At 42.0% G+C, this 27,968-nt stretch overlaps 6 protein-coding genes across 7 annotated transcripts; 2 read left to right on the forward strand and 4 right to left on the reverse strand.

The window, feature by feature from the left end:
- Window positions 1-982: 982 nt before the first annotated feature.
- Window positions 983-1,968, reverse strand: LOC109485858 (histone H4). Its single transcript, XM_019789532.1, has one exon. It carries the CDS (start codon window positions 1,956-1,958, stop codon window positions 1,647-1,649), a length of 312 nt encoding a protein of 103 aa, XP_019645091.1. The 5' UTR covers window positions 1,959-1,968; the 3' UTR covers window positions 983-1,646.
- Window positions 1,969-2,430: 462 nt separating this feature from the next.
- Window positions 2,431-2,896, forward strand: LOC109485762 (histone H2A, gonadal-like). Its single transcript, XM_019789447.1, has one exon. It carries the CDS (start codon window positions 2,446-2,448, stop codon window positions 2,812-2,814), a length of 369 nt encoding a protein of 122 aa, XP_019645006.1. The 5' UTR covers window positions 2,431-2,445; the 3' UTR covers window positions 2,815-2,896.
- A 694-nt stretch (window positions 2,897-3,590) lies between these two features.
- Window positions 3,591-5,237, reverse strand: LOC109481976 (late histone H1-like). Its single transcript, XM_019784591.1, has 2 exons — window positions 4,660-5,237; window positions 3,591-4,023 (listed from the first exon to the last, which is right to left on the reverse strand). The coding sequence occupies exons 1-2, from the start codon at window positions 5,199-5,201 to the stop codon at window positions 3,591-3,593; spliced, it is 975 nt and encodes a 324-aa protein (XP_019640150.1). The 5' UTR covers window positions 5,202-5,237.
- An 867-nt stretch (window positions 5,238-6,104) lies between these two features.
- On the reverse strand, window positions 6,105-7,543 carry LOC109481984 (ninjurin-2-like). Its single transcript, XM_019784605.1, has 3 exons — window positions 7,475-7,543; window positions 7,001-7,168; window positions 6,105-6,538 (listed from the first exon to the last, which is right to left on the reverse strand). Exons 1-3 carry the CDS (start codon window positions 7,541-7,543, stop codon window positions 6,326-6,328), a joined length of 450 nt encoding a protein of 149 aa, XP_019640164.1. The 3' UTR covers window positions 6,105-6,325.
- Window positions 7,544-8,234: 691 nt separating this feature from the next.
- Window positions 8,235-17,840, forward strand: LOC109485077 (cerebellar degeneration-related protein 2-like). Of its 2 annotated transcripts, none has more exons than XM_019788511.1 (6): window positions 8,235-8,472; window positions 9,707-9,819; window positions 12,989-13,137; window positions 13,812-13,953; window positions 14,560-14,676; window positions 14,827-17,840. In XM_019788511.1, the coding sequence occupies exons 1-6, from the start codon at window positions 8,388-8,390 to the stop codon at window positions 15,625-15,627; spliced, it is 1,407 nt and encodes a 468-aa protein (XP_019644070.1). In that variant the 5' UTR covers window positions 8,235-8,387; the 3' UTR covers window positions 15,628-17,840. The 2 variants fall into 2 exon arrangements, with proteins under 2 accessions (XP_019644070.1, XP_019644078.1); XM_019788519.1 differs by having other exon boundaries at window positions 8,236-8,472; window positions 13,812-13,950.
- An 884-nt stretch (window positions 17,841-18,724) lies between these two features.
- On the reverse strand, window positions 18,725-27,904 carry LOC109484860 (H(+)/Cl(-) exchange transporter 7-like). The gene is made up of 26 exons (XM_019788222.1): window positions 27,793-27,904; window positions 27,326-27,406; window positions 27,005-27,064; window positions 26,751-26,813; window positions 26,239-26,371; window positions 25,955-26,064; window positions 25,707-25,787; window positions 25,389-25,451; window positions 25,041-25,124; window positions 24,676-24,769; window positions 24,360-24,424; window positions 23,973-24,083; window positions 23,595-23,649; window positions 23,208-23,268; window positions 22,894-23,032; window positions 22,628-22,721; window positions 22,227-22,396; window positions 21,890-21,941; window positions 21,443-21,570; window positions 21,161-21,246; window positions 20,825-20,948; window positions 20,346-20,420; window positions 20,064-20,140; window positions 19,855-19,954; window positions 19,543-19,623; window positions 18,725-19,325 (listed from the first exon to the last, which is right to left on the reverse strand). The coding sequence occupies exons 1-26, from the start codon at window positions 27,886-27,888 to the stop codon at window positions 19,233-19,235; spliced, it is 2,376 nt and encodes a 791-aa protein (XP_019643781.1). The 5' UTR covers window positions 27,889-27,904; the 3' UTR covers window positions 18,725-19,232.
- Between the last annotated feature and the right edge of the window lie 64 nt (window positions 27,905-27,968).

Below are 27,968 nucleotides of genomic sequence, written 5' to 3' on the forward strand. Positions count from 1 at the left end.
ATCTTTAAGTGCTTAAAGGCTACGTGAAAACCGGAAAATAAGGATCCATCCGCACCTTTCCGTCATCTTTACACATACGTATATTACCCTTAAAAATGCTTAAACAATAAAAATACGTTACTTACTTACAGTTAAAATATTTAATCATCATTTAAGACATCTTTAAGTGCTTAAAGGCTACGTGAAAACCGGAAAATACGGATCCATCCGCACCTATCCGTCATCTTTACCCACACTTATATGAGCCGTAATAAATGCTTAAAAAATGAAAATACGTCAACTTTACTTACAATTTAGAAATATTTTCATCATTATTTAAGACGTCTTTAAGTGCTTAAAGGCTACATGAAAACCGGAAAATAAGGATCCATCCGCACCTTTCCGTCAACTTTACACGTACGTATATTATCCTTAAAAATGCTTAAATGATAAAAATACGTTAACTTTACTTACAATTTAAAAATATTTTCATTGTCTATTTAAGACATCTTTAAGTGCTTAAAGGCTACGTGAAAACCGGAAAATAAGGATCAATCCGCACCTACGGAAAGACCACGTAACGTCGATCTTTACGTACTCGTATAAGACGTGTATAGATGCGTAAAGACGGAATATACGTTGACTTTAAGCATAGTTTAAGCATCCGTAAATACCGTTTTTCGTGCCGTGCTGGATAACGTGGAAAACAATGGAGAGGGAAGACGATAGTTTATCTGGCCTGTTGGATTGTTTATATTGGATGTTGGCAACCTTTAAAACATTATGCTATAAAAACAAAAGACCTGCAGTTATCTAGGATCACTTTGCCCACTGACAGTGTGTCGGAGAGACCGGGCACGCCTTTGTCACAATTATCTGACTAAAGTCATTATCTGAAATAATGGACCCTATATATAGGGACTCGAGATGCCCTTAAGTAACATTATTCGAGACTGTTATATAAATATTTGGCCTGCCTCATAGCTTGGTGACGTTTCCATACATGTCCTATGGTGCGTGCGCTACGATGAGTTGACATATTTTTGACACAGCCAATGCTTGCTGGCCTCCCAATATGTAGTAGTATTTATATAAATAACCATGTAATAAAGGCGAGGAATGTTGGATCCTTTGTTCTCTTACACAAGTTTTTGGAATCACCACAACATTGACATCACGAGTTATGTAAATGCTTCTGTGCCAACTCGATCCTTTACGGGTGACCGTTTCTCACCTTCACCTTGTCCCGTCCTCGTTATTACCTCAGCCGAAATAGTTATGTTTTTGGTAGGGTTTGCAATGTAACCATGTGTGTGGTGTAGCAGCATATAATTTCCAAACGCCTTTAATGGATTGTCACCGTCGAAGTTTGGTATATGGTTAGGTTGAAGGAATTTGAGCCCCCTGGCGGCCTTCCTAAACAATGCAGCAGTTTTCCTATCTAGTGTTCGCCAAACTATATTGTTGCACTTGTCCCTCGCTATTGCAGGATTGAAACTGTTTGATTCTTGTATTTCAGTACCTTTCTAAGTCCTGCACACCTTTTATAACTTTCCTGTCTATAATACAAGCTTGGAACGGATGTGTTTTGGGGCCGATACAGTCCTATTCTGGATGATATGGGTGGCCCTGAAAAGGGCCGGGGTCGTTATAGTAGGTCAGTTAGTCTAGCCGCCGAAGCCGTACAGAGTGCGGCCCTGGCGCTTCAGAGCGTAGACAACGTCCATGGCGGTGACGGTCTTGCGCTTGGCGTGCTCGGTGTAGGTGACGGCATCACGGATGACGTTCTCCAGGAAGACCTTGAGGACGCCACGGGTCTCCTCGTAGATGAGACCGGAGATACGCTTGACACCACCACGGCGGGCCAGACGACGGATAGCGGGCTTGGTAATGCCCTGGATGTTATCACGCAACACCTTACGGTGACGCTTGGCGCCTCCCTTTCCAAGACCCTTGCCTCCTTTGCCACGTCCAGACATGATGCTTCTTTCCTTGATTTAGGATAGAGAATGTTCTTGAGACGTAAGTTGTCACTTTTATACGATATTTACGGACCTCAACGGAGTGACTGGGTCGTTGCCCTTCCACATCTCTCAACGAATCAAAAGCCAGAAAACGAATCTGTCCAATAGTGATTGAGATAATTTGACCAACCACAGCACGATTAGAAAATAGCGGCGTATCCAATTGCTAATTTTCCCGCCAAAACCACCTGTTACCCGTCTCTTTTTATGATATGCAAATCGAGTTGGTTCCGGACGTGGTCGTAACAGACTGGCTGTCAATGCATCGAAATAACTGATTGGATGGTAAATGATCAATGCAAGCCCTGCATGATTGGTTATCTCACCATCCTGGATCCCTCATTGGTCGCCTTCTTGGTCCGCTACGGTCCTATAAATTTGAACGAAAGCCCTTTCACACTTAATTTTGCATCGACATACGTTGAGCAAGAACGAAACAAACATGTCTGGACGTGGTAAGGGAAAGAAGGCTAAGGGGAAGAGCCGATCCTCCCGTGCAGGGCTTCAGTTCCCTGTCGGCCGTGTGCACCGTTTCCTGCGCAAGGGCAACTATGCCAACCGCGTCGGTGCCGGCGCCCCAGTCTACCTGGCCGCCGTGCTGGAGTACCTGACCGCTGAGATCCTCGAGTTGGCCGGCAACGCTGCCCGTGACAACAAGAAGACCAGGATCATCCCCCGTCACCTTCAGCTGGCCGTCCGTAACGACGAGGAGTTGAACAGGCTGCTGGGTGGTGTGACCATCGCCCAGGGAGGTGTGCTGCCCAACATCCACTCAGTACTCCTCCCCAAGAAGACCGCCGCTAAGAAGTAAATATTACGGCTCTCGACAGTCCCCCGGCCCTTTTCAGGGCCACCTCAATGTTCACAAAAGAGCTATAATAGTTAATCACTTCAGTGTAAATGTTTCTGAGTCTAGGGTGTGCCTCAAACAAAAATTGCCCTACTTAGTAGTAGTTGTGCTTATACCTAGAGCGTTCAGGACGCGTGGAGTATATTGTTGACTCCCCATTCATTGCAAAGGGCTTTCCGGGCAACCATGGCATGTCGGTATTTGGTAACGTCACTGGGCTCAACACTACACGGCGCACAGACATGAAATACGCTTAGAAAGATTATCTACAATAAACTCACTCCATTCACCTGCATCATATATCGTTAAAACCATGCTAGCACCAATAACTGGCTTTTTTTTTCAGTACCTGTGCGTTTATATCGCCCTCTAGCTTTTGTTATTGATATAATGTACTCGGATGTCTGTTGACTCCGTGTATCAAGAAGCTTTACAAAGGTGGACCGTTAGGTTTTAGATTTCAGTGGAGGCTGAGCAAACACAAAGCCGCTAATTAGAGACTGGACAAAACACGGGCATCAGTGCGCACTAAATAAGAAATGTTGACGTAAAGCTACATCCACATACATTCGTATCCATATAGGGAAACACCAGAGCACTTAGAACACCTCTGTAGCGCTGCACATATTGCAGTATACTTGATTACGCAATAAAAGAAATATATGACACGTATAGTCCGTTCTGAAGTATGTGGTGGCCCTGAAAAGGGCCGGGGTTACTTGGGTCAGGCTAGGTGTTTAAGCACGCTCGCCACGGATACGGCGGGCCAGCTGGATGTCCTTGGGCATGATGGTGACACGCTTGGCGTGGATGGCGCACAGGTTGGTGTCCTCGAAGAGACCGACCAGGTAGGCCTCGCTAGCCTCCTGCAGAGCCATGACGGCAGAGCTCTGGAAGCGCAGGTCGGTCTTGAAGTCCTGGGCGATTTCCCTGACCAGGCGCTGGAAGGGCAGCTTGCGGATGAGCAGCTCGGTGGACTTCTGGTAACGACGGATCTCCCTGAGAGCCACGGTGCCGGGCCTGTAACGGTGAGGCTTCTTGACACCTCCGGTGGCCGGGGCGCTCTTGCGAGCGGCCTTGGTGGCCAGCTGCTTCCTGGGGGCCTTGCCTCCAGTGGACTTACGGGCGGTCTGCTTGGTACGAGCCATGTCGAAAGTTCTCGAGACGATTTGTCAAAGACGAATGAAATTTATACTTGCCGCGACATCTTTATAGTCGGACAACGCGACTTCCTATTGGTCAATTCCGACGTGGGATAGCCTGTGATTGGTTGATTTATCTCAGTGTTGATTGGCTGACATTGTAAGCGCGAAGTACGATTGGCTCCTTTCATGACAGGATTCTTTTTACTCGAAGAATTAAAAATTGCTACATTCGTGACTGAGTGAGACAATTTTCAGAAAGAAAAGGAAACCGAATGGCGGGAACTATCGAAAAGGCACAAAAATTTTCTAAGGGGTTCATGCAACCGTCATCAAAATTATCATTTCCCTAAAATGATGAAAATCAATGTATTCATTTAATTGCTCATCCATTTACTTGGTGGGAGGAGAGAAGTTCTCATGGGAGGAGTGTGCTTCAATTCAAATTTTATTGTCAAAATATAAAACAGGTGTAATTTTTATCTTTACAAGACTGTCAACTGATGCAAAGCGTCAATAGGTTACGCGACTTACCTGGACCTAATGTTATTTTTATCAATAAATCAATAACATACAAGTGTATATGGAAACACATACAGTCCTTTTTTAAATGTGGGTGGCCCTGAAAAGGGCCGGGGGTTGTTGGTGTGAACAAGGCGTTTACTTCTTCTTGGGAGCAGCCTTCTTCGCGGCCTTCTTCTTTGGCTTTGCCGCCTTCTTTGTTGGTTTCTTGGCCGCTTTCTTGGCTGCAGGCTTCTTTGCCTTCGGCTTCTTTGCCTTAGGCTTCTTCGCCTTTGGCTTCTTCGCCGCCTTCTTAGCCTTGGGCTTCTTCGCCTTCTTGGGCTTCTTCGCCTTCTTAGGCTTCTTTGCCTTGGGCTTGGGAGCCTTCTTGGCGGCAGCCCCAAGCTTGAAGGAGCCGGCGGCGCCCTTGCCCTTAGCCTGAGTGATCAGACCCTTGGCCAGCATAGTCTTGATGACACGCCTGATGACATGGCCCTGCTTGTTGACGTCGAACTTGTAGTTGGCGGCGATATACTTCTTGATGGCCTGCAGGGAGGATCCCTTGCGGTCCTTCAAGGCAGCGATAGCGGCGGCGACCATCTTGGCAACTGGTGGGTAAGCTGCCGGCTTCCTTGGCTTCCTGGCGACCTTGGGTTTCTTGGCAGGTGCTGCCGGTAAGACAGCGGCTGGTGCTGGGGAAGACATGTTTCTGCTCGTCTCAAGAGTGACAGTGATACCGTCCCGAAAAGTAACCAACTATATATATCATTCGAGCGGACGTAATCGGAAACATGTGAAATGGAATATTAGAAAATGGCAACTACACTCCAAAGTTGTGTTTCTTACTTCAAATGAATAGAAATATTTTGGGCTTTTCAGAGGGGTTTTAATTTCAGTGCACAGAATACTAAACGAACAGGGTTTTATCTTTTAGTGGAGATGATCTTAGTTTGACGGTTACATCAAGATAGAGAAATAAAGCTGGCCGATTTTGAAAGAGTGAATTTCTTAACAACAAATTAACAAATTAAACAATTAATAGTCAAGTAATAAAAACGAAGATAGCCTAAACAATCTCCGTGGATGGTGGTAGCATTCGTCAGCCTTTCCCAGACAAGATATTGTTGTGTAAGACGAAATATAAATTCAAAAATATTATGTTTTAATGTTGAGTAACATGGACACTTTGGGCACCCTCTGGAGCGAGCTCCGAGCGGGACAGCATATCACTTTTCATAGCAACAAAATATGGTAACGTCAGTAAACAAGTCCGCGCATCCAGGAGCGGTAACAATTCAACACAGTAAACAAAATTGCTCCAACAAAATAACAACTATTGCATTTTAGCCTTGGTTAATTAATGCTAGCTCCTGCGACTTCAATGATACATGTAGGATGGGGCAATAAAACGGATAAAACGGTTTACTACAGTCTGGTTCCCTTGGCTGGTCTACCCAACCCCCTTTGGTTGGACAGACCTGTTTGTGTGCGAGTGGAGTATATACAGTTTATGCTATATCTATACTATAAAACTACACATAGCAATTCCCGTTTGTTTGCTAATGTTTGTTGCTATCAAAGTGTTAAACAAATTGTTAAATTGTCCGTTGATAAAGATGGTAGCAGAGCCTAACACTAGTAACAGCTCTCAATAGGCAAGGTTGTACTGTGTGTAACGTGACAGGCACGAAGACAGTCTATGGTATTTATATAATATGTTGTACAATATATATGACATTAGAAATATTACTTCATCTTTTAAGGTTTTACAGTGTTAACGCTACATGAATTTCTTGAAATAAAGATTTTAACGTTATTAGTTTTGAGGTTTAAGTAGCGCTGCCGTTGCCTGGCCCTCCTGTGGAAATGTTAATAACAGATATGCCAAAAGCGGAGACCACAATGTTGATAACCGTGATGAAGAGGGACAGGATGGTGGTCCAGTTGTTAAACCTTGTCAGACTTTTCCCACGGAGGCCTTCGTCATCGTCGTCTTCTACGGACTGTCCGTACTTGGACACCAACATGGCTGCCAGCACCACCTGTGTGGGCATACGGTCGGACAGTTAAACATCAAATAAAACGCTTCTACTCCTTCCTCCCTCGAACGATCAGAGACTGGAACTCACTGCCTGAAGACATTATACAGTCTCCATCCCTGGCGACCTTCGCTTCGAAGGTGTCAAACCTTGCCTAAATCACATATTAGTATATGGTGACCTTTGACCCGTTGAACATGTCAGTAATTGTCGGAGTGACGGCAGCCGGACATTAACGGAAGAAGAAGAAACGCCTGGTGGACTTAAATTGATGAATGACAAAGATTTACAACTTGAAAGACTTAAGACATGATGAGATGCAGGATCAGGTTTGTTCTTCACGAATTTCGTTGTATTTTGTACATCTTCCTGGAGGTTGCCTCCTGCTGTTGAAAAAGCTGCAGAAAAACGCCGCAAAAACGCTCAAATAAACCCGTACAGTTATCTAGTACTTGAGATCCTGACCTGAAGTGTTATGGACAGGCACAGCAGGATGACGAGAACGTAGAAGTATCTCTGTTCGACTCCCTGGTCCAGGACTAACTTCAGCTGCGCCACGTTCGCGGTGAGAAGTGAGATATCCAGCAGGCCCTGCGAGTCTAGGTTAGCAATGGGCTTTTTGGGCACAGGAACCTTGAGACGACATAAAACGGTGAGCTAACGTCAGCCTTACTACACTAAACGTATTTGAGCGCGACCTCAATCTTTTACCCTTTATCGAGAGCCCATAAAGTATTTTGTAGACGTGATGTTGACACTAAAGTAACACTGTTGGTAACGTTACATGTTAGTAGTTTCAACTAGGAAAATGGCGGGATAACAGTTATGCAAAAAACAACTACGTAATTAATACTTTCTTGGGTGACAAGATCTTCACATGCAACGACAGCCGTCATATAGTCATCACACGGACGTAACCATACATGTACGATCGCCCACCTGACGCTCTGGCTCTGCGGCCCAGGCCGTTTTGCAGGTGTCGTTCGTTTCTCGTGATGTGGACGCCATAAGACTTGATTTGAGGGTGAGTTGCAAGTAGTCCTCGACAAGTTAGTGTAACAATCTTAAGTCCCCTTAATTAGTAGGCCAAAGTGCGCAAGACTTTGCAAAATGAACAAAACTAGTCTAAATCTCGAGCCTCTAGAAGGACAAAATGGATCAAAATGCCGTGTGCAATGAAACACCAATGTCGTCTGAGGTCGAAGTATACTTAGGTTAAAATGTATACTGCGTAGCCTTGGAAACGGCAAATATTTTCAGCTGGTACAAAGGACCGATAAAAGAATTGGGGTCATAAAATGCTGTATTATTTGCTGACTTCACACGTTGAAGTGTTATAGACCACATCGACGCCTGTACCAAGAAGTTAGGCTGTTAGCAAAGTGGTTAAAAAACTTGGTGCTAGGAACTCAAGTAGGGTTCACACGGTTCACACGATTTTTTTAATTATAAGGAACCTGCTTGTTACGTAATTTACGTCCGTAAAATAAACAACGGTAATAAATGCTGTGTTTCGTTAGATTTTTTTTCGTAGTGCGAAAGCTGGGACGCAACAGAAACGCTGCGTAACCAATATATCTCGCTAGATGTCATTGCTGCGTTCACACAGAGGTCACCAGCAAAGCTTGGACACGTGAGTCTTCAACAATCTGACGTCATGCCGGTCCCACTAGGTAGCCAATCAGGAGGCGCGGTGCAAAGCCGACCCCCAATACCCACCCTGCCACGTACATAGATGTCAGAACCGAGTTACGGTGGGGTACCGGTGGCTGTAAAGCCCAGGTACGGGAATAACCACAGGTAGCCTCTCTCGGCCTTCTCACAGCTGATCGAAGGTCTGATCAGCAGCTGTATGTCGGGAATGAAAATAATGGAAGAAGAAGAGAATCCCGAGGAGGCGGATCTGGGAGTGGAAGACGAGGACTGGTACCAAAATGGTAAATATCACCTTCCTGTTTGCTTCAGTGCCGCTAACTTGTACAGAAATCAATGAGATGTGAACTGGGAAGGACAAGTGGCCCACCTGGGTCACAGAACATGGCGCTCATAGGGCAGTGTCCAGCATGTTGTTTACGCTGGGAAAATGGCGAAAAAACATATGTTCTAAGTAGCAGGGACGGATCTGTAAAGACTGGCATCTTATCGGAGAAACCTTTACACCACAAAGCTCACAAAGGGCTATATTTACTCACTCAAGTACAAACACGTTTCACAGCCATATAATACAGAGCCTGCCTTTCCGACAGGAATGCCCCTGTACTGAAGGGGGATTTAAAATTTAAAGGTACGTGGCACGCTGTCACTGTGTCTGCTGCTGCGCTGTACCGATAAGCAGGCATTCCTTCCTTCCGTTCATATGAAACATGTGGAAATTCTGCAGCGGAGTAGCGCAGATCCAAAGAGTGACCTTTGCTCTTGATTGTAAGATTTATTGATTGGCTTCACAATCATCAAAACACCTTTGCACCTCACCTGCCTGTTAACGATAACCGTTAGTAACGGTAAAGTTCGCTCCTCGCCATACCGGGGTTGTTGTAACGAGAGTAAATCCTAGCACGGGCTGGCAGACAGAATTAACAAGAGAAATGTCAAGGGACTTGAGTCAAACATTTTCTTCCACCGTGAAGAAACCAGCTGTGTGTAGCGTTATCGTGTTGATGTTATGGTGAATCTAGCATGTTGGCATGTTGGTGTGTTTGGATAAGTGTACTCTGCGGTGTTGGCGTAACTCAGACGAACATATTTCAGGGACACAACAAGACTCTAGCCTGTGTGCATTGCTTCTCGCTGTAATTACGTTCAGCAATTATTCATGCCTGATGCTGATGATACTAAATGCGTCAACTTGTCTCGGCGGCATGACAAAATTCAGCAATGGCGACCAGAGAGGTTTTAGTGCATGAATCTTTATCAATCTGAAGGGAATACTGCGACGTCAGCTTGCATGCGGTCGTATTTTCAAAGGAACAAGGTCCACTGAGGTTAATGAACGTGTGAATCCTTGTTAGTAGCTAAGTGCCCTTCATTTCTTTTACTTGAACGAATCCTGATCCATTGAATACAGAATAAATTGTAATTTACATTTTAATCATTTGCTATCATGACACTCGCATAAAATTAATACTAACATTCTCACATTCGATATCAAATTCAACACCATGTATTCCACAGATCTCCAACTTGCTGCCGAGTTGGGGAAAACCTTGTTGGAGAGGAACAAAGAACTAGAAGGCGCCCTGAGACAGGCGCAGCAGATCACGGAAGACCAGGCGCTCGAAATAGAGGTAAGGAACATCATGCGTTATGGCGCAATAATGCATGTGCAAATATGACCCAGGAGTGCAAATATAACCTTAGCGAAAGTGTTATGGCGAGTAGATGCGAACAGCGCAGCTGTGTAGAATATAAACATGAGCGGTTTGATGTTTCTGTATTTGACAGGTCGGACAGAGCCGCTACTGATCCCTGACGACCTAGCAATGCTGCGTGATGCATTAATTTCCGACTTCAAAATCTCCAGACGTCCATTTTATGGTCAAAGGGAAAATCCAATGGAATAAATCACGCTTACAAAATATTATTGTATTCGATGCAGCCGAAAGTCACATCCATAAATGTGTGTATAGGGAGTTAAGGGATAATATGTTCAGAAAGGTACATTTTTTACACATTCGCAATTTGTGATTCTATAACAATCGGAGAAATTTTACGAGTAGCGATGACAGATGGTCAAAATTGGACTGAGCTTCAAATTCAATCAGGGTAATTAGACAGGATTTACATAAATTAGAAGCATTTCGTCCCGCTGCGAATTGTCATTGTGTGATTGAGATAATTCCCTGATAACGCCGCATGCATATGATACTAGTACACATTCTGTGTGGACAAGGAGGCTAGATTTATCCTGCTTGGTTTGAACAATGTCTGGACGGTTACAAAAGATAACGGCCGGGTCAGAGATCATTTCATCGTCCGAAATCTAGCCAGGGGTTAGAGCAAAGTAATGGCCTGTATTTGCAACTCTGTTGATGTTATCGAGTTTAGACCACGTGAAAGTGTTATGATATGATACGGCATCAATCATCTACTTGAATCATTGATTTCTGTCGCCGTCAGAACCAACCTGCTGAACCAACCTGCTGAAGTAAAAAAACGTCTGCGCTTAGAAATTACAAACAGAGGAAGTAAGACAGAAATGAAATAATTTGAAAGCTCGTCGTGCTTTGGGAGTGTGTACGCTGATATGAAGTCTGCAGAAATTCAATTATTCATTTATCTTCTCCTACCGGCTTTACGCGTAGAGGAATATTGGTTGTCAACCAATTAACAATTTACTGTGCAAATACAGATATTTGCTTTACAAATAGGCTGTGGGTTCTCCCAGGAAGATCGCTATTTGCTCTCTTTATCATTTCCCATTAAATCGTCACCTATGTCAACATTTCGCCAACCAAATTGAGCAACCATTTATGTGATACACACATATATATAACGTTACTTATACCATAGAATAAAAATATTTATATGCAGTGGATTTATTAGCCGCTCACCTTCCCTCATTTTCTTATAGACATGAACTGTATTTGACGGAAATTACATTTTCGCTCTGTTGCGCTTCGATCAGATGCATGCGTGATGGGCGAAGCGATGCGTTTTATGGAGCTTTCATAAAAATATCAATGTACAATACATTATATCCAGACAGGACAATCTCAACTACGTCATATTCGGTAGAGTTCAAAAGAACGTCGATTGGCGCAATTCTCATTTTACAAATTAATGTCCCGCCGTTATTTTGACATCGCAAATTATAGGTCCCACCCCTTCTTGTATCTGTATTGATTAAGCGGCCAAACGGAAAGTCTAGAACGTCCGAGACATTATATGTCCCTAATGATAAAACATGGCACCCGTGATTGAACGGAGGCGGACCACGGGTTAGTTGGGATGGGCTATTATTGGCAGGGAGACAGAAAGCCATAGGAAATCGATATAAACCAAAGATGTTTGGACGCACTCGGCAAATTACCATTTCTCTTCCTGCTCTCTTCTGAGAACTAATATGGCATATGACCTTCATCCTGAAGTTCGCGACCCTTAAAACCGCGAGTCTGTGTTTTTGTACGATGATTTAACAAAGTACTTAAACCTTTATTTCATTCTTCTTTAGCAGACCCTTTTCTGTCGCCCTTTATGGCTCTTCACTTTGTGAATGCTTCACTAGATAACCCTCCTGCCGCAGGCCTCCGCTAGCTCTATCTATGCCCGGTAGAGACATTCAGTGAGAATTCGAAGTTTGAATAAGCACAGACAAAATATACAGCAGAGCTACTGTAGTGATAAATGTACCCAGGGAACCAAGTGTAGACTTCCTGACCCTGGGCGGAAACAGAACAGAGCCCAGGATGTCTGCTGCAAGTCAACACGGAGCCGCCGGATCAGAGAAGGAAGTCTACAGTCAGGCAACATGTCCGCCTTCACAGCAACACGCCGCATAATATTGTCTGAATAAGGGATCATGGCATGATAATAGTAGCGTCTACCAGGCTTCGGGAAGTGACTGGAAAGAGTAGAAATTGGTCAAATAGACAGATGATATGCCAGGGGAGTGAGCAAACTGTTCTCTTGGCGCGGACTCTTTCCAGCCTGTTTCTGAAGCCTGGTAGAGGCTACAATGATATGTAGACCCAAGTTAGACCCCGTTCACACGTGTCTGTTTGATTATGTATTCAGGGCTTCCCAAAAGCATACAGAACTTAACTACAGATGTCTCTGTGTCGACATGCAGCTTTTTATATCTCCCCAAAATAACAAATGATATTTTCGGCTGTTCTGTATGGCGTAACTAAAAGGAATCGATCTACGTTTGCATTTTTGTAATTCTCTCATACTTTATCGTCTCACACTGGACGTCCTGGCTTGTCTGTATATATGGCCAAGTCTGCATGGGAGTTACATAAATATTTCATTCGGTTCATCCACCTGCCACGGGCCACAATGATCTCAATGATTGCTTGTGACTTTCAAAAGCCCAGTCATTCATACCAAACTAGATTACATTTAATACGCGTATCAGCACTAGACAATAAGCATGCGCTGAAGCAAATCTTTTCAGAAGGTATACCCTCGGGATTTCAAATTTCGCACCTAATAAGATCGGGGCGCAAAAGCACTGTATATATTCAGTGTCTTTTGGTGCACGATGCGTTCTGAATGCGAAATATGGCACTTGTTACCAGGTGGCTGTTCTTAGGAAGAGCTTTCCTCCGTGATTGTGACACGATGTGCATATATATTGCACCATGCTACAGTATGAATTGGGCCAGTCAAGCGTATATAGACTTGCGTCTTCTAGGCAAAGCCCCGTAGCGTCTTTCCGTTTTTCTTTCCTGTTGTCATCTATCTTCTCGTCCATAGTTGACCCAGTGTCATTGGTCCTGTCCTATTCCGCAGTATCTAGCCCGGCAGCTGGAGGAACTCCGCGAACTGAGCGAGTCGCGAGCCCGCCTGGCCGAGCAGCTAGACGGCAACTGTCAGGAGTTGGAACGGACCAATCAGCGGGCAGAACGGGAAAAGGAGGCTTTGCAACAGAGAATAGACAAGTAAGAAGCAAACTTTTAACGAAGGACTATCTTTTCGGTGATCTGGTTGTGAATTTGTCTGTTTGTTTGTTTGTTTGCTTGTTTGTGGCGAGAATCGGACCTAATGAATCTCTCTCTAGTTGTTCGACATTTTCTGATCTTTTTCTTATTTTGAATTTTTTTTCAAAGGTTTCATAATGTTTACTTTCGCCCTGAAATCCCTACAGTCAACATTGGAACACCGCTGTATAATAAATACCTGATAGAGGGTTGTATCATCAAGGCGCCTGGGTGCTCCAACATGCGACGTTGCACTTAACGCATCATCTATTACAGCTTACAAGTCTCCACGATCCTGTAATAACTCGAGCCTTTGGGCGTCAGCAGACCCAAGGGCCATCAGTTGACCTTTCCATATTCCATATTTCAAACACACCGCCTTACGCATACAAATCGACTTATCGTTCAGCCGGCCCCAGTAGTTTTGCGCTTGCACTAAATGATAAACGTAGTCATAAAACTTAAAGTACATGGGATAGAATAATATTTCATGGCATACGTGTGCATTATGCTTTAGCATAACATGACGTGTTCTAGTTCTAAGTGTTCACCGTGGTGTAAGCAGTCCGTAAGTCTAAGCAGTCCAAATTGTTTTAGAGTACTCAGTAATTTATTCATCTTACTTTTCCCTCCAGGCTTTGTGGGGATATCCAGTCGTTAGAACAGCGATGCGAAGAACACCAGGCGACCATCGACGAGCTGAAGCAGCAGGAGCGCCTGCGCAGAAAGAGGGAGCGGAGGAAACAGACGAACAGCACGCCCAGCTCGCTGGAGGTGGTGTGGCTCCGGGCGGCAAATATAAGGACATGCTACTGACGTCACGCTTTGTTCTCCACTCTATTATCCAGCTGCAATTTTGATCCAACTACCTAGTTCTCCAACTCATGTCTCTGTGCAGTAAACCATCCCTGTCACTCTGATTCATTAGATCAAATTAGCAGCTCATCCCTATGACGCATGTGCGTCTAGTGCAGTGTTTAGAAGCGTAATTTCTTGTATTATCAGTCTGCAGGGTGCGCTATCGATTTTCTCACTCACTGGCAGTAGATGAGTTTCGGGCTGTCTGCAGACACGATCTAGACTGTAGATCTCTAAACGGATCACAACAGCAGGAGCACTGGAGCACTATCGAGTGGGGAACAACAGTAGCATTTTCTTACATTTTCCCTCATAGCATCGTATGGGCATGAATGGCACTCGGGAAAGTGTTAAGTATCACTCAACAAACATCCATCTGTAATAGCTATATATTAAGCAACTTGTTAAGAAATCTACACATTTTGAAAACAGTAACAATCAAGGGGGAAGGAGAAGTGATACTAGATATAGCACCGTTTAATGTGGCCATAAAATTAACTCCAGTTTCGTATGTCCAAATCCTAGGTAGGAGAGTTCAGACGTGCCAACAGTCTAGACAACACCTACTCCAACGTGTTCCTGGCGAACAACCCGTACGAGTCCGAGATCAAGGCTCTACAGGACCAGGTCAAGACAGCGCAGGTCAGTGGGAGACACTAGTATCGTGTCTGGCGGATTTCATTAGCCTAGATCAGCTGAATGACTGGCTCTCAGAAGTAAGTAAGCGTTTCGTCTGTGTATTTATTTTTCTTCATTTCCTGAGCTCATGAGTTGTGCAATTGTTTTCTTCAGGCACAGCAGAATTTCGAGAAGCGGAAGCGTGACGAACTGGAGATGGAAGTGTCCGTGTTGATACACGAGAACCAGACTCTGGAGAAGCGGGCCCAGGAGTTGGAGATAGACGCCCTCCGTACCAAGGAGCTCGAGGATGAGCTCAGACAGATGCAGGACATGCAGGGGAACGTCTGCCTTAGATGTATGAAATCTATGCGGAACGAAAGAAGACCGCGGAGTAAAAGTGGCGAGAGTTTATCAAGTCTATCAGAGTTTAAACACAGAATCCATCAGGACATAGAAGAGGACAATGTTGAACTTGACGACACGGCAGGCGCCAATGGCGGGGTGGTGAACGGGGACTTGGACAGTGACGACAAAGGGTTTAGCACTGCTTCTTCGGACCTCTCGCTCAAGCGCAGCGAGTCGGACGACATGATGCAGAACCCTCCCAAGTCGGGGGTGTCGCTGCTGACGGAGATAGACGCACAGTACCACGCCATGAAGCAGAAGTACGAAACCCTCCTGTCCAAACTGTTGCCCACAGAGTTACAGCCCGATCACGAGCAGTTACCGCACGCCAACTCACCCTACCTGAGACGCAGACTGAAATCAGAAGCGTCGGCTGTGGCTGTAGAGAGGTCTAAAAGCAGAGACCAACTCCACCTCCTGATTAGCAAAGCCGTACAGACGTCACAACCTGTGTCCAGAAAAACGTCAGACGAAAACATCCCCTCGGAAAGTAGCCCACCAGAATATAAGTCTTTATTTAAGGAAATCTTTATGACCTTGAGAAAGAGTAAATTTGAAGAGTCGTAGAGATGTACAACAACTGTGGGCCGACAGCAGACACGATGTTGTTTGATAAAATCTGGCTATTTGAGTGATCACACTAAATATACAGACTTTTGATGACGCTGCTAGTGATAGAAACGGACGAGATATGGGTGCATGATAGTTTCGTGCCACTGAGTATTGGCTATTGGACTGTGGGCATGAAGCCAGCTAGCTGGAACTTCCTCAGTTATATTCTTTGGTGTAATTTGAATGGACGTTCTCTCTAGGAAAATGTGAAAGGGACTATAGGGATTCGACATGACAGGATTGTGGTGTAAAATTGCAGAGTTGAAAGTGGCGGGAGTACAGTGTTGATGGACGGTGTGGGTTTGAGTAGTTGGTGAGGATTATGTGATGGAGCAGCAGATAGAGATGAAGGTAAGCGGCAGAGCGATCGATGGAGAAAGGAGATTAAGACTGACGTGATCTTGACGTCACGGTTGGTACTTAAGAAGGAAAAATGTCGGTTCAGTAAAAGTTTAATGGTAATGTAACCCCCTCTCGTTTGGGATCGATTCACGACTGTTTACAGACAGATCGACTGGTGGTACTGTAGATGGCACGCAGTTCAGTTCGGGAATAACAACTATTTTCCTACGATTCTTCATCTAGATATTGTAAGATACTGTAGTGATGCACATGTATGTAACGTAAACTGTGCGGAATGTATGGAGATAGATATTCTTGTAGGACAAGTCTAGCTTAGGGTTGGTCTAGAGTAGGTTTACAAGAGTTGACACTCGTTGCAGAGAAACGTTTCGTACTTTCACGGAAAAGACACGTCTGAGCCGCAAAACCCCTCAGGGACAGAGGAAAGTGAATCTTCGCCACAAAGGCAATGCAATTACCATTGACCAGACCTTTGTAATTGATCAAATTTCCCCGGCGACAAAAAGCATTCTCTTGTAAAATTGCAAATGGACTCAATATGAGCCTTGGAATACATCCAAACATCGTGAAAGCGCCATCAGTTCAACTGCGAAGTCATAAATTCTCGAGGACAAAAATCGGAAAGTGAAAATGCAGTGATTTGAAAGCTATCTTTCTGTCAGTTTGAAAGAAAGAGTGAGACAATAACAATCCACGAGGCCAGTTGTATTGATTTAAGAAGGCGCCATTGCTTTGAAAGGTCAACCAGTCCCCAGGTATATATATAGCGGGCTGTATCGATTGCCGTATTGTGGACGAAAAACACAGACGAAACTAATGATATTGCCAATGTGGCACAAGTCACTACCTTAACTTGCCACTTAAGTCATGTAAGTGAAATAACAAAGAATTATCTATCGGTTCTCTCTTTATATATGTACATATAATTCAATTCTTTGCATAAATGGCAGCAGTACTGGTTGTTACAATGTTCCTAAAATTTTATTTTGTACGTAACTTTATAACATCGTGACTCACCAATTAAGTATTTTATTGTCTTTCCTCAAGGTTTTATGGAGTGTTTATCCTCAACTAATTTAATTTGTCCTCTGCATATCAGATATGGCAAGGGATAGATGAAACCATTAAGCTAAGTGCTGTGTGGATAATTGGATATGCACCACTTTAATGTGGATGGGTTCATTTCTGAATGTATGTCGTGTATACCTAGCCTTATTCTGTCATATTGACATTTATGCCATGAAACGTGTTTTTAGCTAATTTCTTGTCAATTGTAATGTTGTGTCCTCAAACTATTTGTTGCAAATGTTTTCGAAGAATATTCATGAAAATTTGATTGCTGGTGTCTGTACTTTTAAAAAAATGTGTGTTTTCCATTGTCAAACATGTCCATTGTATTGTTCAAGCTCATTACATTTTTTATAAGATAAATGTGTATAAAGGACTATTAGAGAAAGATTGATCACTAATGGAAATGTATTTCACAGGTGATCCATGACCTCATAGCTGAACTATGACCATAAACTATGACATCAAATGACACTGTTGTACTTTATTCCTTTCCCTGGACATCTCCTTTCTCGTACTGATCAAGAACTTGATATCTTCTATGCACAAGCGAAAATACTGCAGTGCATTTAAGATATAAATGCAATACATATATTGAGGTTTAATCCATTTCTTCTTCTCTGGAGTGTTGGTAATCAACACATTGTTTTCATCAGCAAAAACACAGCAGCATCTTAGGTTCACATAAAATACTGCAGATATGAAGCCAGGAGAAACCTTCTCCACTCCCCCAGCAGTAAAATTAGAATATGGGTCAAACTGTAAATCATTAATGATCTACAGTGGATTTTTCATTGCCTTATGTAGGTTATGTTGTGTCATTACACCTGACACAACTTCATTCATGTTTTGTTCCATATAAGACACCTAGAAATATCTTTTGGTGAGTGAAACAAGGTCTCTTTAGCTTTACATGGAGCAAATTCTTTTTTGTAGCTCATCATCCTTTTCTGTGAACAATACACCTACATGGTTTCTTTTTCACCAAAACGCTGATTATAATGCTTTGTGACAATATGTACATGTATAGGCATTTCCCGCTAGTAGACATCTACATGTATACAAATGAATGCAGAGGCAACTTACCAACACTGGCAAGTAAGGACAGTAGGTGTTTAGATAGTTGGTTTAATATCAACCAGTAGCATGGTTCTTTTATTGCCTCAGACAGCATTCAATGCTACAGAATTGCATTTCTTCAATGAACACTGGTAGTAGAAAATAGATCCCTTCTATAACGTTAACTCTTTTTTCTTGCCTGTAGCAGTTTCATACCAAAAATGTGAACATGACAAACAATAGTTAGCACCCTAGAAAGATGGATTCCTCCCATCTTCCATTAGTGATGCATAATATAACTTTGGTCCAGTTAACATTCTTCAACTTTAAACTCTTGCTTATAGTATATTTATAGACATTACCTTACTGGAAACATGATGTTAGACATTATGTTCATGACAAGCCAGTAACGATAGATGTGACCACTATATTGCACAGAGTGGTCCTAAAAGTCCAACAAAGTCCACTCCAGAATAGTACTGTACAAGTAGATGTGCGTTCAGGATTAATCAACTTACAATTAGTTACTTAACATCATTTTGATATATTTGAGTTTCTGAAACCGACAACAAAATAGACAGAAAAACAAAGAAAAAAAAGAAATCATGACTGAGAAATTATCTCAATATTCACAAAATAATTCAAAACTAACAGAAGATAATTCAAACCTATAGAAAATATCAACTGCATCAGACTCACTACTTTTCAATGCATATGCAAGAACAATATTAGATAAATTCAATATGTATACCAGAGTTTTTGCATAGAAAAAATAAATACTTTAAAGGTGAACATAAAGGTGAACATAGTTTGAAAATAGCATTCAACAATGGCATCTTGCCCATGTTCCCTAATGATCGATGTTTGATACACAAAGCTACTCATTCAGACCTGTCACACACAGTACAAAACATTTTGTGTGGAGAAGGAAACTTCCAGAGTATCCTTTCAACTATGCTGAGGTAACAAACTTGTGCCACCCTTCGGAAACCCTTAACGTGGCAGAAGGTCCGAAAAATTTCAGTGGGGGTACAATCCGTCAGGCTGTGGTGAGCAGCGCCCCCTTACAATTAGTGCGACATCTGCAGCTCCTCCAGGTCCAAAGACCTGAGGCTGACCAATCTATACCTGGCCAGATCCTTCCTGGTCACTATCCCCATCACCTGAGGAAGAAATTTGATTCTGTCAGTCATACCCATTGACCTCTTCAGAACAAACATAAGATAACATTGAAATGTGGAATGATTGCAGTGTCTTCATCTTCAACTTGTAATTTTTATCTTGCTCTGATTCTGATTCTATTATCAAGAAAGCTTCATAGGCTATAAATGACATTGAAAGAATGAAAATGAGGATATAGGTCAAATAATTCATACCTACCAGATTATCTTTGTTGACTACAACCAGATGTCTCAATCCAAGGGCCCGGAACAGACGGAAGACTCTGTGCAAAGATGCATCCTGAAGAAAAGAACAATTGTGCTAGACCTTAGTAATGGTGGCAAAGGATAAGGTGTAACATTTCTCTTTTGAGGACAGAAAGAGTTACATTGAAAAATCCCTGATGTAGCCCATACAAATTGTAACACATGATGCTATCAGCACATCTACTGGTTAACACCCATAGTCAACCCAAACCACACAATGTTCAGTTTTCACAATTAAACTGTAACATCAAATGATGTTTCTCACCTCAGACACTGTGTAGGGAGCTGGGTTCATATAAGGGCGAAGGTCAATAGAGCACTCCATTTCTTCTGGTGAGATGTTGATTTCATGAATGGATGGGAACCTAAAATGACACAATTGATGACATTTTCATAATTGTGCTCTTGACAAATAGATTATATAAGATAGTAGAGCATCATCAAATCATTTTATGCACAACTACTGTCCAGCACCTTGGGTAGGCTTCTCTGAAGTCCTTCATCTGAAGGTTTTTCCTGATGGCACCAGTCTGGCTTCTTTCCAGAAACATCTGCAGGGACAAAGTACAGTACAGGGCTGCCTTAATAACTACAACTGGTGTGAGATATAAAGAAGGCAAAGAATCCTACAGGAAATCAAGCATCAAGAATACATTTGTAAAGTCTATCAACATGTCCATGCAACATCTGATGCAATTAATGATTCATAAATGCTCTTGTAAATATGCTCTTGAAATGGTTGAACTGTATCCTGACCTTCCTCTTGATGAGGACCAGCAGGTGAGACCTGAGGATGAGCCCACGGAACCGCCCTGACGTCACCAGATCCGTCTGGACATCACAACAAGTAACAAACAATACTGTTACACACAAACAACTGTAACTGTAACATGACACCGTGTACTTTTATCGACAACTGTACCTTCCAAAAAAATCTTTATGTCATACACAGGCTGCGATAACGTTCCAAACGGGTGTTACAGCCCTTGTGATCACACGGTGTTTTATTTGGTTATCACATGCTCTTCAAAATATTCCAAAATATTCCAGAGATTAATTTGTGCACTGCTTTTGAAAATCCAAATACCAGATTCATACATTGGAATTGATGTTGTTACAATTTTTTAGTTTAGGGACAACTAATTTTGCAATATTTTGAATTGAAATGTGTATTTTTTCGGGTCGGGCTGGTACCTCGGGTGTTGTATTATATTCTACACAAATGAAGCCCACACCTCATCAGGTACATCCACCACAGGGAAGCCGTTATGGTTGGAATGTGGCTCCTTCAGAGCCTCCACAATCCTCCCCACCTTCTCCACCTGCTGCAGGGTCGTCACAGGATGGCTCATCACCTGTCTGATGGACGCAGGTCAAACATGGGTTTAGTGGCAGCAGTATTGTGTTTAAAATTTGTATCTGTCTTTGTATTTGTCCAGATTCTAGTCTGGGTATTAATTTTTACCCCAAAACAATATCTAAGTGGAAGTCATACGTGCCATCTTCCAATGTTGAGACTTGAAAATGCAATCTATTGCATTTGCTAGGTGAGGATTGCAGAAGATACAAACCTTGCTGAGATGGTTGTAGAGGTGGCTGGAGGCTCCCACCCTAGGATGGGCACACTCATCAGCCGGATGTGGATATCATACAGACCCTGCAGGAAAAATTATTCCAATACTAGTACCTCACAAATACACTACCGGTACAAACATCCTGGATCACAGCACATGTACAGTTTGATAATAATGAGGTTGTAAGCTCTATACAATAAAATCCATTGTTTCTTAATGTCTATATAGCAAAACCCGCTAATAATTTCCATGTTATAGTCGAAATTGAATGCTGCTTACCTCATTGAAAATATCTCCTACCCACTTGGCTATCAGCAGGACCAGCATGAGAGGGAGGCCGTACGACACATTCCCGGTCGCCTCCATCAGAATTACAGTCAGGCTGATGGTCATACGCACAATGCCACCTGCCAGAACATTTAGGTACACTGGTGTTGATAAAAGTTTGCATTTGCACAAAAGAAGCATGTCCAATTTTTAGTGCTACTCCTAACAAAATGTAGCAGCAAAGGCAAGAATGTTACGTGAAATTTATCAACCTAACAACTCTACAGAACACAGTAACTATAATGTTATGTACTGTAGGCAAACTGCAAAAGTTTGGGTACATGTTACTATTGATACTATAATTGATCTATACAAGGACATTATGTCCTTGATCTATAACAGCCAACAACAATCGTCAGATTTTTCTTAGCAGAGTCAGAGAGGACAGAGATTTCTTACCTAATTGAGCAGCTGCTCCCATGAGTGCATATATCCCAGGCTCTGACCATGCCTGGAAGAACACGTCATTCTGTACCACAGCAATGTTCACAGCAATTCACTTAATTATCAGCTAACTCTAGCTATCAGTACTATGTTAGCCTAGTCGTGTCTACTTGTAAGGTCACAATGAACAGATGAGCAAAGATTCCATGATAAGAAATGTTAATGAATATTTGAAACGATTATTGAAATTCCAACTCAAACCATCCTACTATCTACTAGTATTTAATAGAAACTCTTGAAACTGCAGCTTTAAAAAGCAAGAATAACCATTGATGAAGAACCATTAACTTACGATGGTGGGTAACAGATGGCTGACACCGATACCAAACAGCCGTCCCCACCCCGCACCACACAGCAGACTGGGGATGAACAGGCCACTGGGCACGCTCAGTCCGTACGTCCAGCAGGCCAGGATGAAGTAGATGACACAGAACACACTCAGGGTGACAATGTTGTAGGAATCTAATGGAGGAATGTACAAAAACAAGTACACTCATGTTACATTTAGTCTAAGCAGGCTGGACTCACTGCAGCCATATAATTCAAATACAATTTGGAGGACAAGAGGAGGATTGCGTCACCAATGGTCTGAGATACTGTTCCAACACATTTGGCTGCTAGCTTAATGTTTACAGTGAAGACAGATTTGTTTCTTGAACTTTCTTTTGTGAAAAGCTGGAAGAGCTGTCTTACTGGGAGGGTCATGGAAGAGACTCTTGACACTCTGCTCTGGAGTCTGGAACATCATGGTTGCCATTGTGCTGTATTCACCATCACTGCAGAAAAACTAGCGCAAGAAAACAAATAGTTATACCACAACATCTACTTGAAGCATGGACTACAAAATAGCAATGATACTAAGGATTAGTTGACAAAAATTAACAGATTCAAGCTTTGGCAATAGAAAAATTGTCTCTCTTCTGAAGCATCTCTACTTACATTGATGCAAAAAAAATTACCTGAAGTGGCTTCTCTGATTCGTCCTGACCGAGAGGTTTGCAGTCTCGAGAGATGTAAATTGAAACAAAAGCCAGCGTGGCTGTTACTATGGCAACCATCATTGCCTCCACAACCTGCATGAAGGGCTTGTACACATACCTAGATGGGAGAGGGGATTTTTAACATTACAAAATCTGTACATCAGTACTCCATACCTAACAAAGGTACTACTAGGTAAAATTAATTCAGCTGTAGAAAGTGCTATATATCATGTATCATGTATAGCATATTTAACATCAACTATTAGATGAGTGAAAGTAGATTTGGTACTGACTTCATTCTGAAGATGCAGATCTTGTGGTTGACAAAGTTGAAGAGAGCCCCAAACAAACCACCTGTCATAAGAAAAGTTAAGGTATGATATCTAACAGTTATCAACACTTAATAGAACAAAGGTATAAATATATTATGCTAGACAAATATAAACCCTAAATTAGTTTTATATGTCTTCTGTGTTCTTTCTCCAGCACAATTTAACACTTTTAGCATGCAGCATTCAAATCTCTACAATGAAAAAAGTTTCCCTAAACCAACAAGACCATTTTGTTACATAGAGTCTGCATCATTGTATTGGTGATTCACCTCCATGATGATACAACTGAACTACAACCATGACCTTTGTAGAACTTGAGGGAAGAATGTCCAGTACTGGAGCACATACCTGCAACACCCATCAGGAGAAACAGGGGGATCTCGTACCAGAAGTAACTCACTCCCTGTTGGGAAAAGTGGTAACATACAGTAATCCCTCCTACCAAGCATCTTAACTCAAGGTGTAGAGTTCATCTTTGCTACAGGCATCTTGATATAGATTCTACAAATACATGTACTACATGTAGTATTCTAATGCTGTAAAATTCAAAACCTTCAAAAACACAAATGTTCTCGAGAACTTAACCATCAACCAGTTTCTACTACACTTAAACTGTTGGATCCATATACTCAGGCAACATTTTATGGACTTAAGTCACCTGGTTCAAAACATGATTTAAGAATAGAATTGAAACCTTTAGAAAAGGTTGCTAAGCAGTTGACCTACCGTAAACCTGCCAAAGTTGAGCAGTCCAGGATAGGCCAATTCACCCGGTCGACCGAAATATATACTCAGCACGATGTTCAAGGTGAAGAGTGTTGTCACAGAACAGAAGAACTAGTCAGTGTTGGGACAACAATACAGTCTTATTAGGTAGGATCAGACTGATGAAAATGGGGCCAATGTACAGAGTTCCCCTGTCCATGGTACTGAAATGCCCTCCATAAGCACATCACATGTAAAAGCACTTGTATACATTAGACTGGAGGCATTTGACTGAGTAGCTGCAGTCTACATTCTATAATGTCCAACATCATTATGACATCAGGAGATTTCTGACAACTTTTACACATTATCTTATATAGTTGCTTTGTGTTTTGTGTGCCAACTCACAATTCTCCATGTTAAAGCCTGGTTCCAGAAGCTGGCCCCCTCCTCCAAACTGAACAAGACTCCACCTAGAAACATGAATTATCGAATACAGATCAAACAATAAAAATAATTACGAGTATTTGTAACAATAAATAATACTGTAGAAAAATCAAACACCATTGTTCTGACTTTGAACATTTTTCACCTTTGGCAAAAGATGCCATATACACATGTACAGGAGTCACAATTACAAGTGCAGTCTTAAAAATAGAGCAAAAGTGGGCAATTACAGTAGTTAATTTGGTACTAAGCAACATATCAGAGAACTGGTTCTTACCAACTGGAGCACCAAAAGCTGCAGACACTCCTGCTGCTGCCCCACCTGATACAAAGTCTCGCTTCTCTGTGTCTGTTCTAAAGTATCTGAAAATCTAACAACCAAAAGGACTTTCAGTATCCACAATGTGTCAAACCTGAATTAATAGTCCTATGGCAACTTAAACAAGTAGAAAGAAAAAGGGCCGACATGACAATTCAAAGATGCGTTTTCTTTTCAATCCTTGCACATGTATCAACTATGTTACAGTGCTAAATACATGAACATACCAGGCAAGCATGATAAAACATATTTAAGTACACTGACAATTGCTTCAATCGCTGCAGAAAGCTTTCTCTACATGACAGTGATTAATTGAAGTCTACCTTGAAGTCTTTCTTGAACGATGTTGACATCCCCTGGGAGACCCCAGCAGCTATCACTGCTCCAGAGTGGATCATGGGACCTTCCTATTACCATGGAAACAAGCATGGTCAAGTCAATCACATGCAAAAGATATAACAGAAGCTGAACAGCTTTAGAATCACAGGTGGATTCTTATCATCATATTATTTGATACTTTTAACTTCTGATTTATCTCTTTTTCAAAGAATGGCTATGAAATAAATAAGATACTGTTGGAATCAAATTGTATTAAATTTAACCTGAATATATTATATTCAAAGTTACTTCATACACATGGTATCCTTTCAGTACAGTAGTAGCTGACATACCTTTCCAACTGCGAGTCCTCCCGCAACAGAGAAGACAACACCCAGCACTTTACTGATGAGTGTCTACATGTAAAGGCAAAGGATTTTGTAAATTTTACAACCATTCTGTTTAGTAGCACTATTATTTACAATAAGACAGAATACTCAATATTAGATAGCTACAAATAACATACAGGTTTACACTGGCTTCTCTATCACTTGAAGCCCCAAACCACTGATAACATTGACAAGGTATTACATCATGTCGCAAAGTAGAATGAATCATCAGCCCTTGTCAGACAAGTATGAAAGTCTTGTACATGCATGTTCTATGCTTACCTTAATCCTGACTACATGTGGGACCTTGACTCCATTCAGATAGCACTTGATCTGTGGTATCCCACTGCCAGCTGCAACAGGCTGCAAAAAAGTGGAAGGATATTAACCTGGTACACACTGGGTGGAGACAAAAGGAGCCTGACTTTTTGACTAACTGATTCTCCATTATTCCTAATTAATGATGCAGAAATGATTCATTTCATGACCAGACAGATTGTGTGATAGAAATTGCCAAGAAAGCTGCTTACCTCGCCATAAGCCACGAGAATTGCTGCAAAGCAAACAAACAGGGCATCTATGGCGACCCACAATGCAAAGGGGATGGAAAGGCAACCTTTCTCCACACAACTGTCAATCCCTGTGGTGCAGGTTAAGGATAGTTCTTCCCTTATTTCTGTCTATACCCTACTGATATGGACTTGATGTGTTGTTTAATTTTTTATGTTTTGAAGACGAACATATAAGAGACGCAGTACATCAATTGATAAATGAACACCATAAGAATAGATGTATCAATTTGCCCAAAGGATACATGACTTGAGCAGACTATACTTGAGTCCAGCCAGTTGATGCACCATGATGTCAATCAGAACTCCCACCAGTGCTGTCAGGATGCCGATCATCAGCATCACCACCCAGCGGTTGATGTTGATACGTATGAGTTTCTGTGGTTCATATAGAAATACTCTTAGTCAACACTACTGTGCAATACAACACATAAAATATGCCTGCTATGGGAAAAATAGAACATGTACTACATTGTAATTCATTTTACTTGAAATTCTGTAAGCACTAGTTTAAAGCAACAGAGAATTACATGTAGTTCCCTCATGTTTACACTAAATTATCAACTCTTCAACTGAAAGACACATTAAAAGAGTTTGAAAAGTTAAAATACTTTCTCTTTTTTTTGGTAAATACCTCACACTAAACTTGGTTCTTTTCTTGGAAGATGTGTTCCACTGAAACCAAAACAGGACATTCTGCCATAGCCATGGGGCACCCTATACCAACATAATGGTCACATATCACAGGTCGTCATACCTTATTGTTTGCTGCTGCTTCCTTGACAAAGAGGCTGTTTTCAACCAGGTCATAGTCAAGCCCCTAAAGGCAGAAGAATGAACGAATTCAGCATCCAGTAAGTTACCATTTCATGAATGATCCTAAATATTTCTTCCTATTTTTGGGGCAATGAAAATGTAACATTATACAATACAGCCAGTACCATTGCATTTCAGACTGTAGAATCTGATGTCTCCATTACGAAATTGGAGATACGGGATAACTGCCCATACCTCATATTTTGCTGACAGCAGCTTGGCTGTATCCTCTGTAACCTTCTCTTGTGGACTTTCCTGGGGTAATAAACAATTACGAACAATGAAAGAAGATGTGTGATCAATATGCACTTCAACTTATCTATGATTTTAATCTTGTATCAAAACTGTACAAAATAAAAACTGCACAAAATCATCATCTAATGTCTATTGCCACACACTATCATTAAAAGATTCACTGTCCTTTACTCCCAGTACCATACTCAAGACTTCATTTTTGCTCACATCTCATATGTTGGAAGTTAAGTTATGAATACCTCATAATATTCTACAAATTACCTTTTCGGGTGACCCTTCTGGGGAGTAGATGACAGAATCATAATCTGGTTCCTCGGGATCAAACTGGATTGAGTTGTCAATCTGGGGAATAAATAATACAAGATAATCAGCAGATAAAATGATGACAGAAAAGCTAGTTTTAGGTTTGTATGATGGTATGAATTATGTAAGCATGCAAATTACCGGAAGTCGGCACAGATGGGGAAATGGCTGTGAAAAAGTAAAATAACTTTCTACCACTTAGGGCAATAACAACTTGCTGTACATGGGCAGTATATAACAATGAAATTCAAAAAGGGAAAGGGGAATGAAGGTAAGTTGTACAATCTTATTCACACAATTTGACAACAATGAGTATGCAATACTCCATGCGCCATTGACACATATTATAAAACTTAGGAAACATCAACAGCTGAAAATACACGGTGCAACCGACTGGTAAAAGACAAGTCTTTATCTGATCTTACACCAATACTCTCTTGTCTGCATCTTCTGTTGTGTAAAAGAGGCGTTCTTTCGTCGGAAGCCAGGACCGTCCTCCCTCCATCCTGCCTTGCCGCCATGGCTATGGCTAGCTTTGACACGAGGTTAAAGGTTACCAGTCATATGATCACTCAAACAGGTGAGCGATGATGCAATGTTT

The sequence above is a fragment of the Branchiostoma belcheri genome, unplaced genomic scaffold (genome assembly GCF_001625305.1).
Source record: "Branchiostoma belcheri isolate BF01 breed outbred unplaced genomic scaffold, Haploidv18h27 scaffold11, whole genome shotgun sequence".
NCBI lineage: Eukaryota > Metazoa > Chordata > Leptocardii > Amphioxiformes > Branchiostomatidae > Branchiostoma > Branchiostoma belcheri.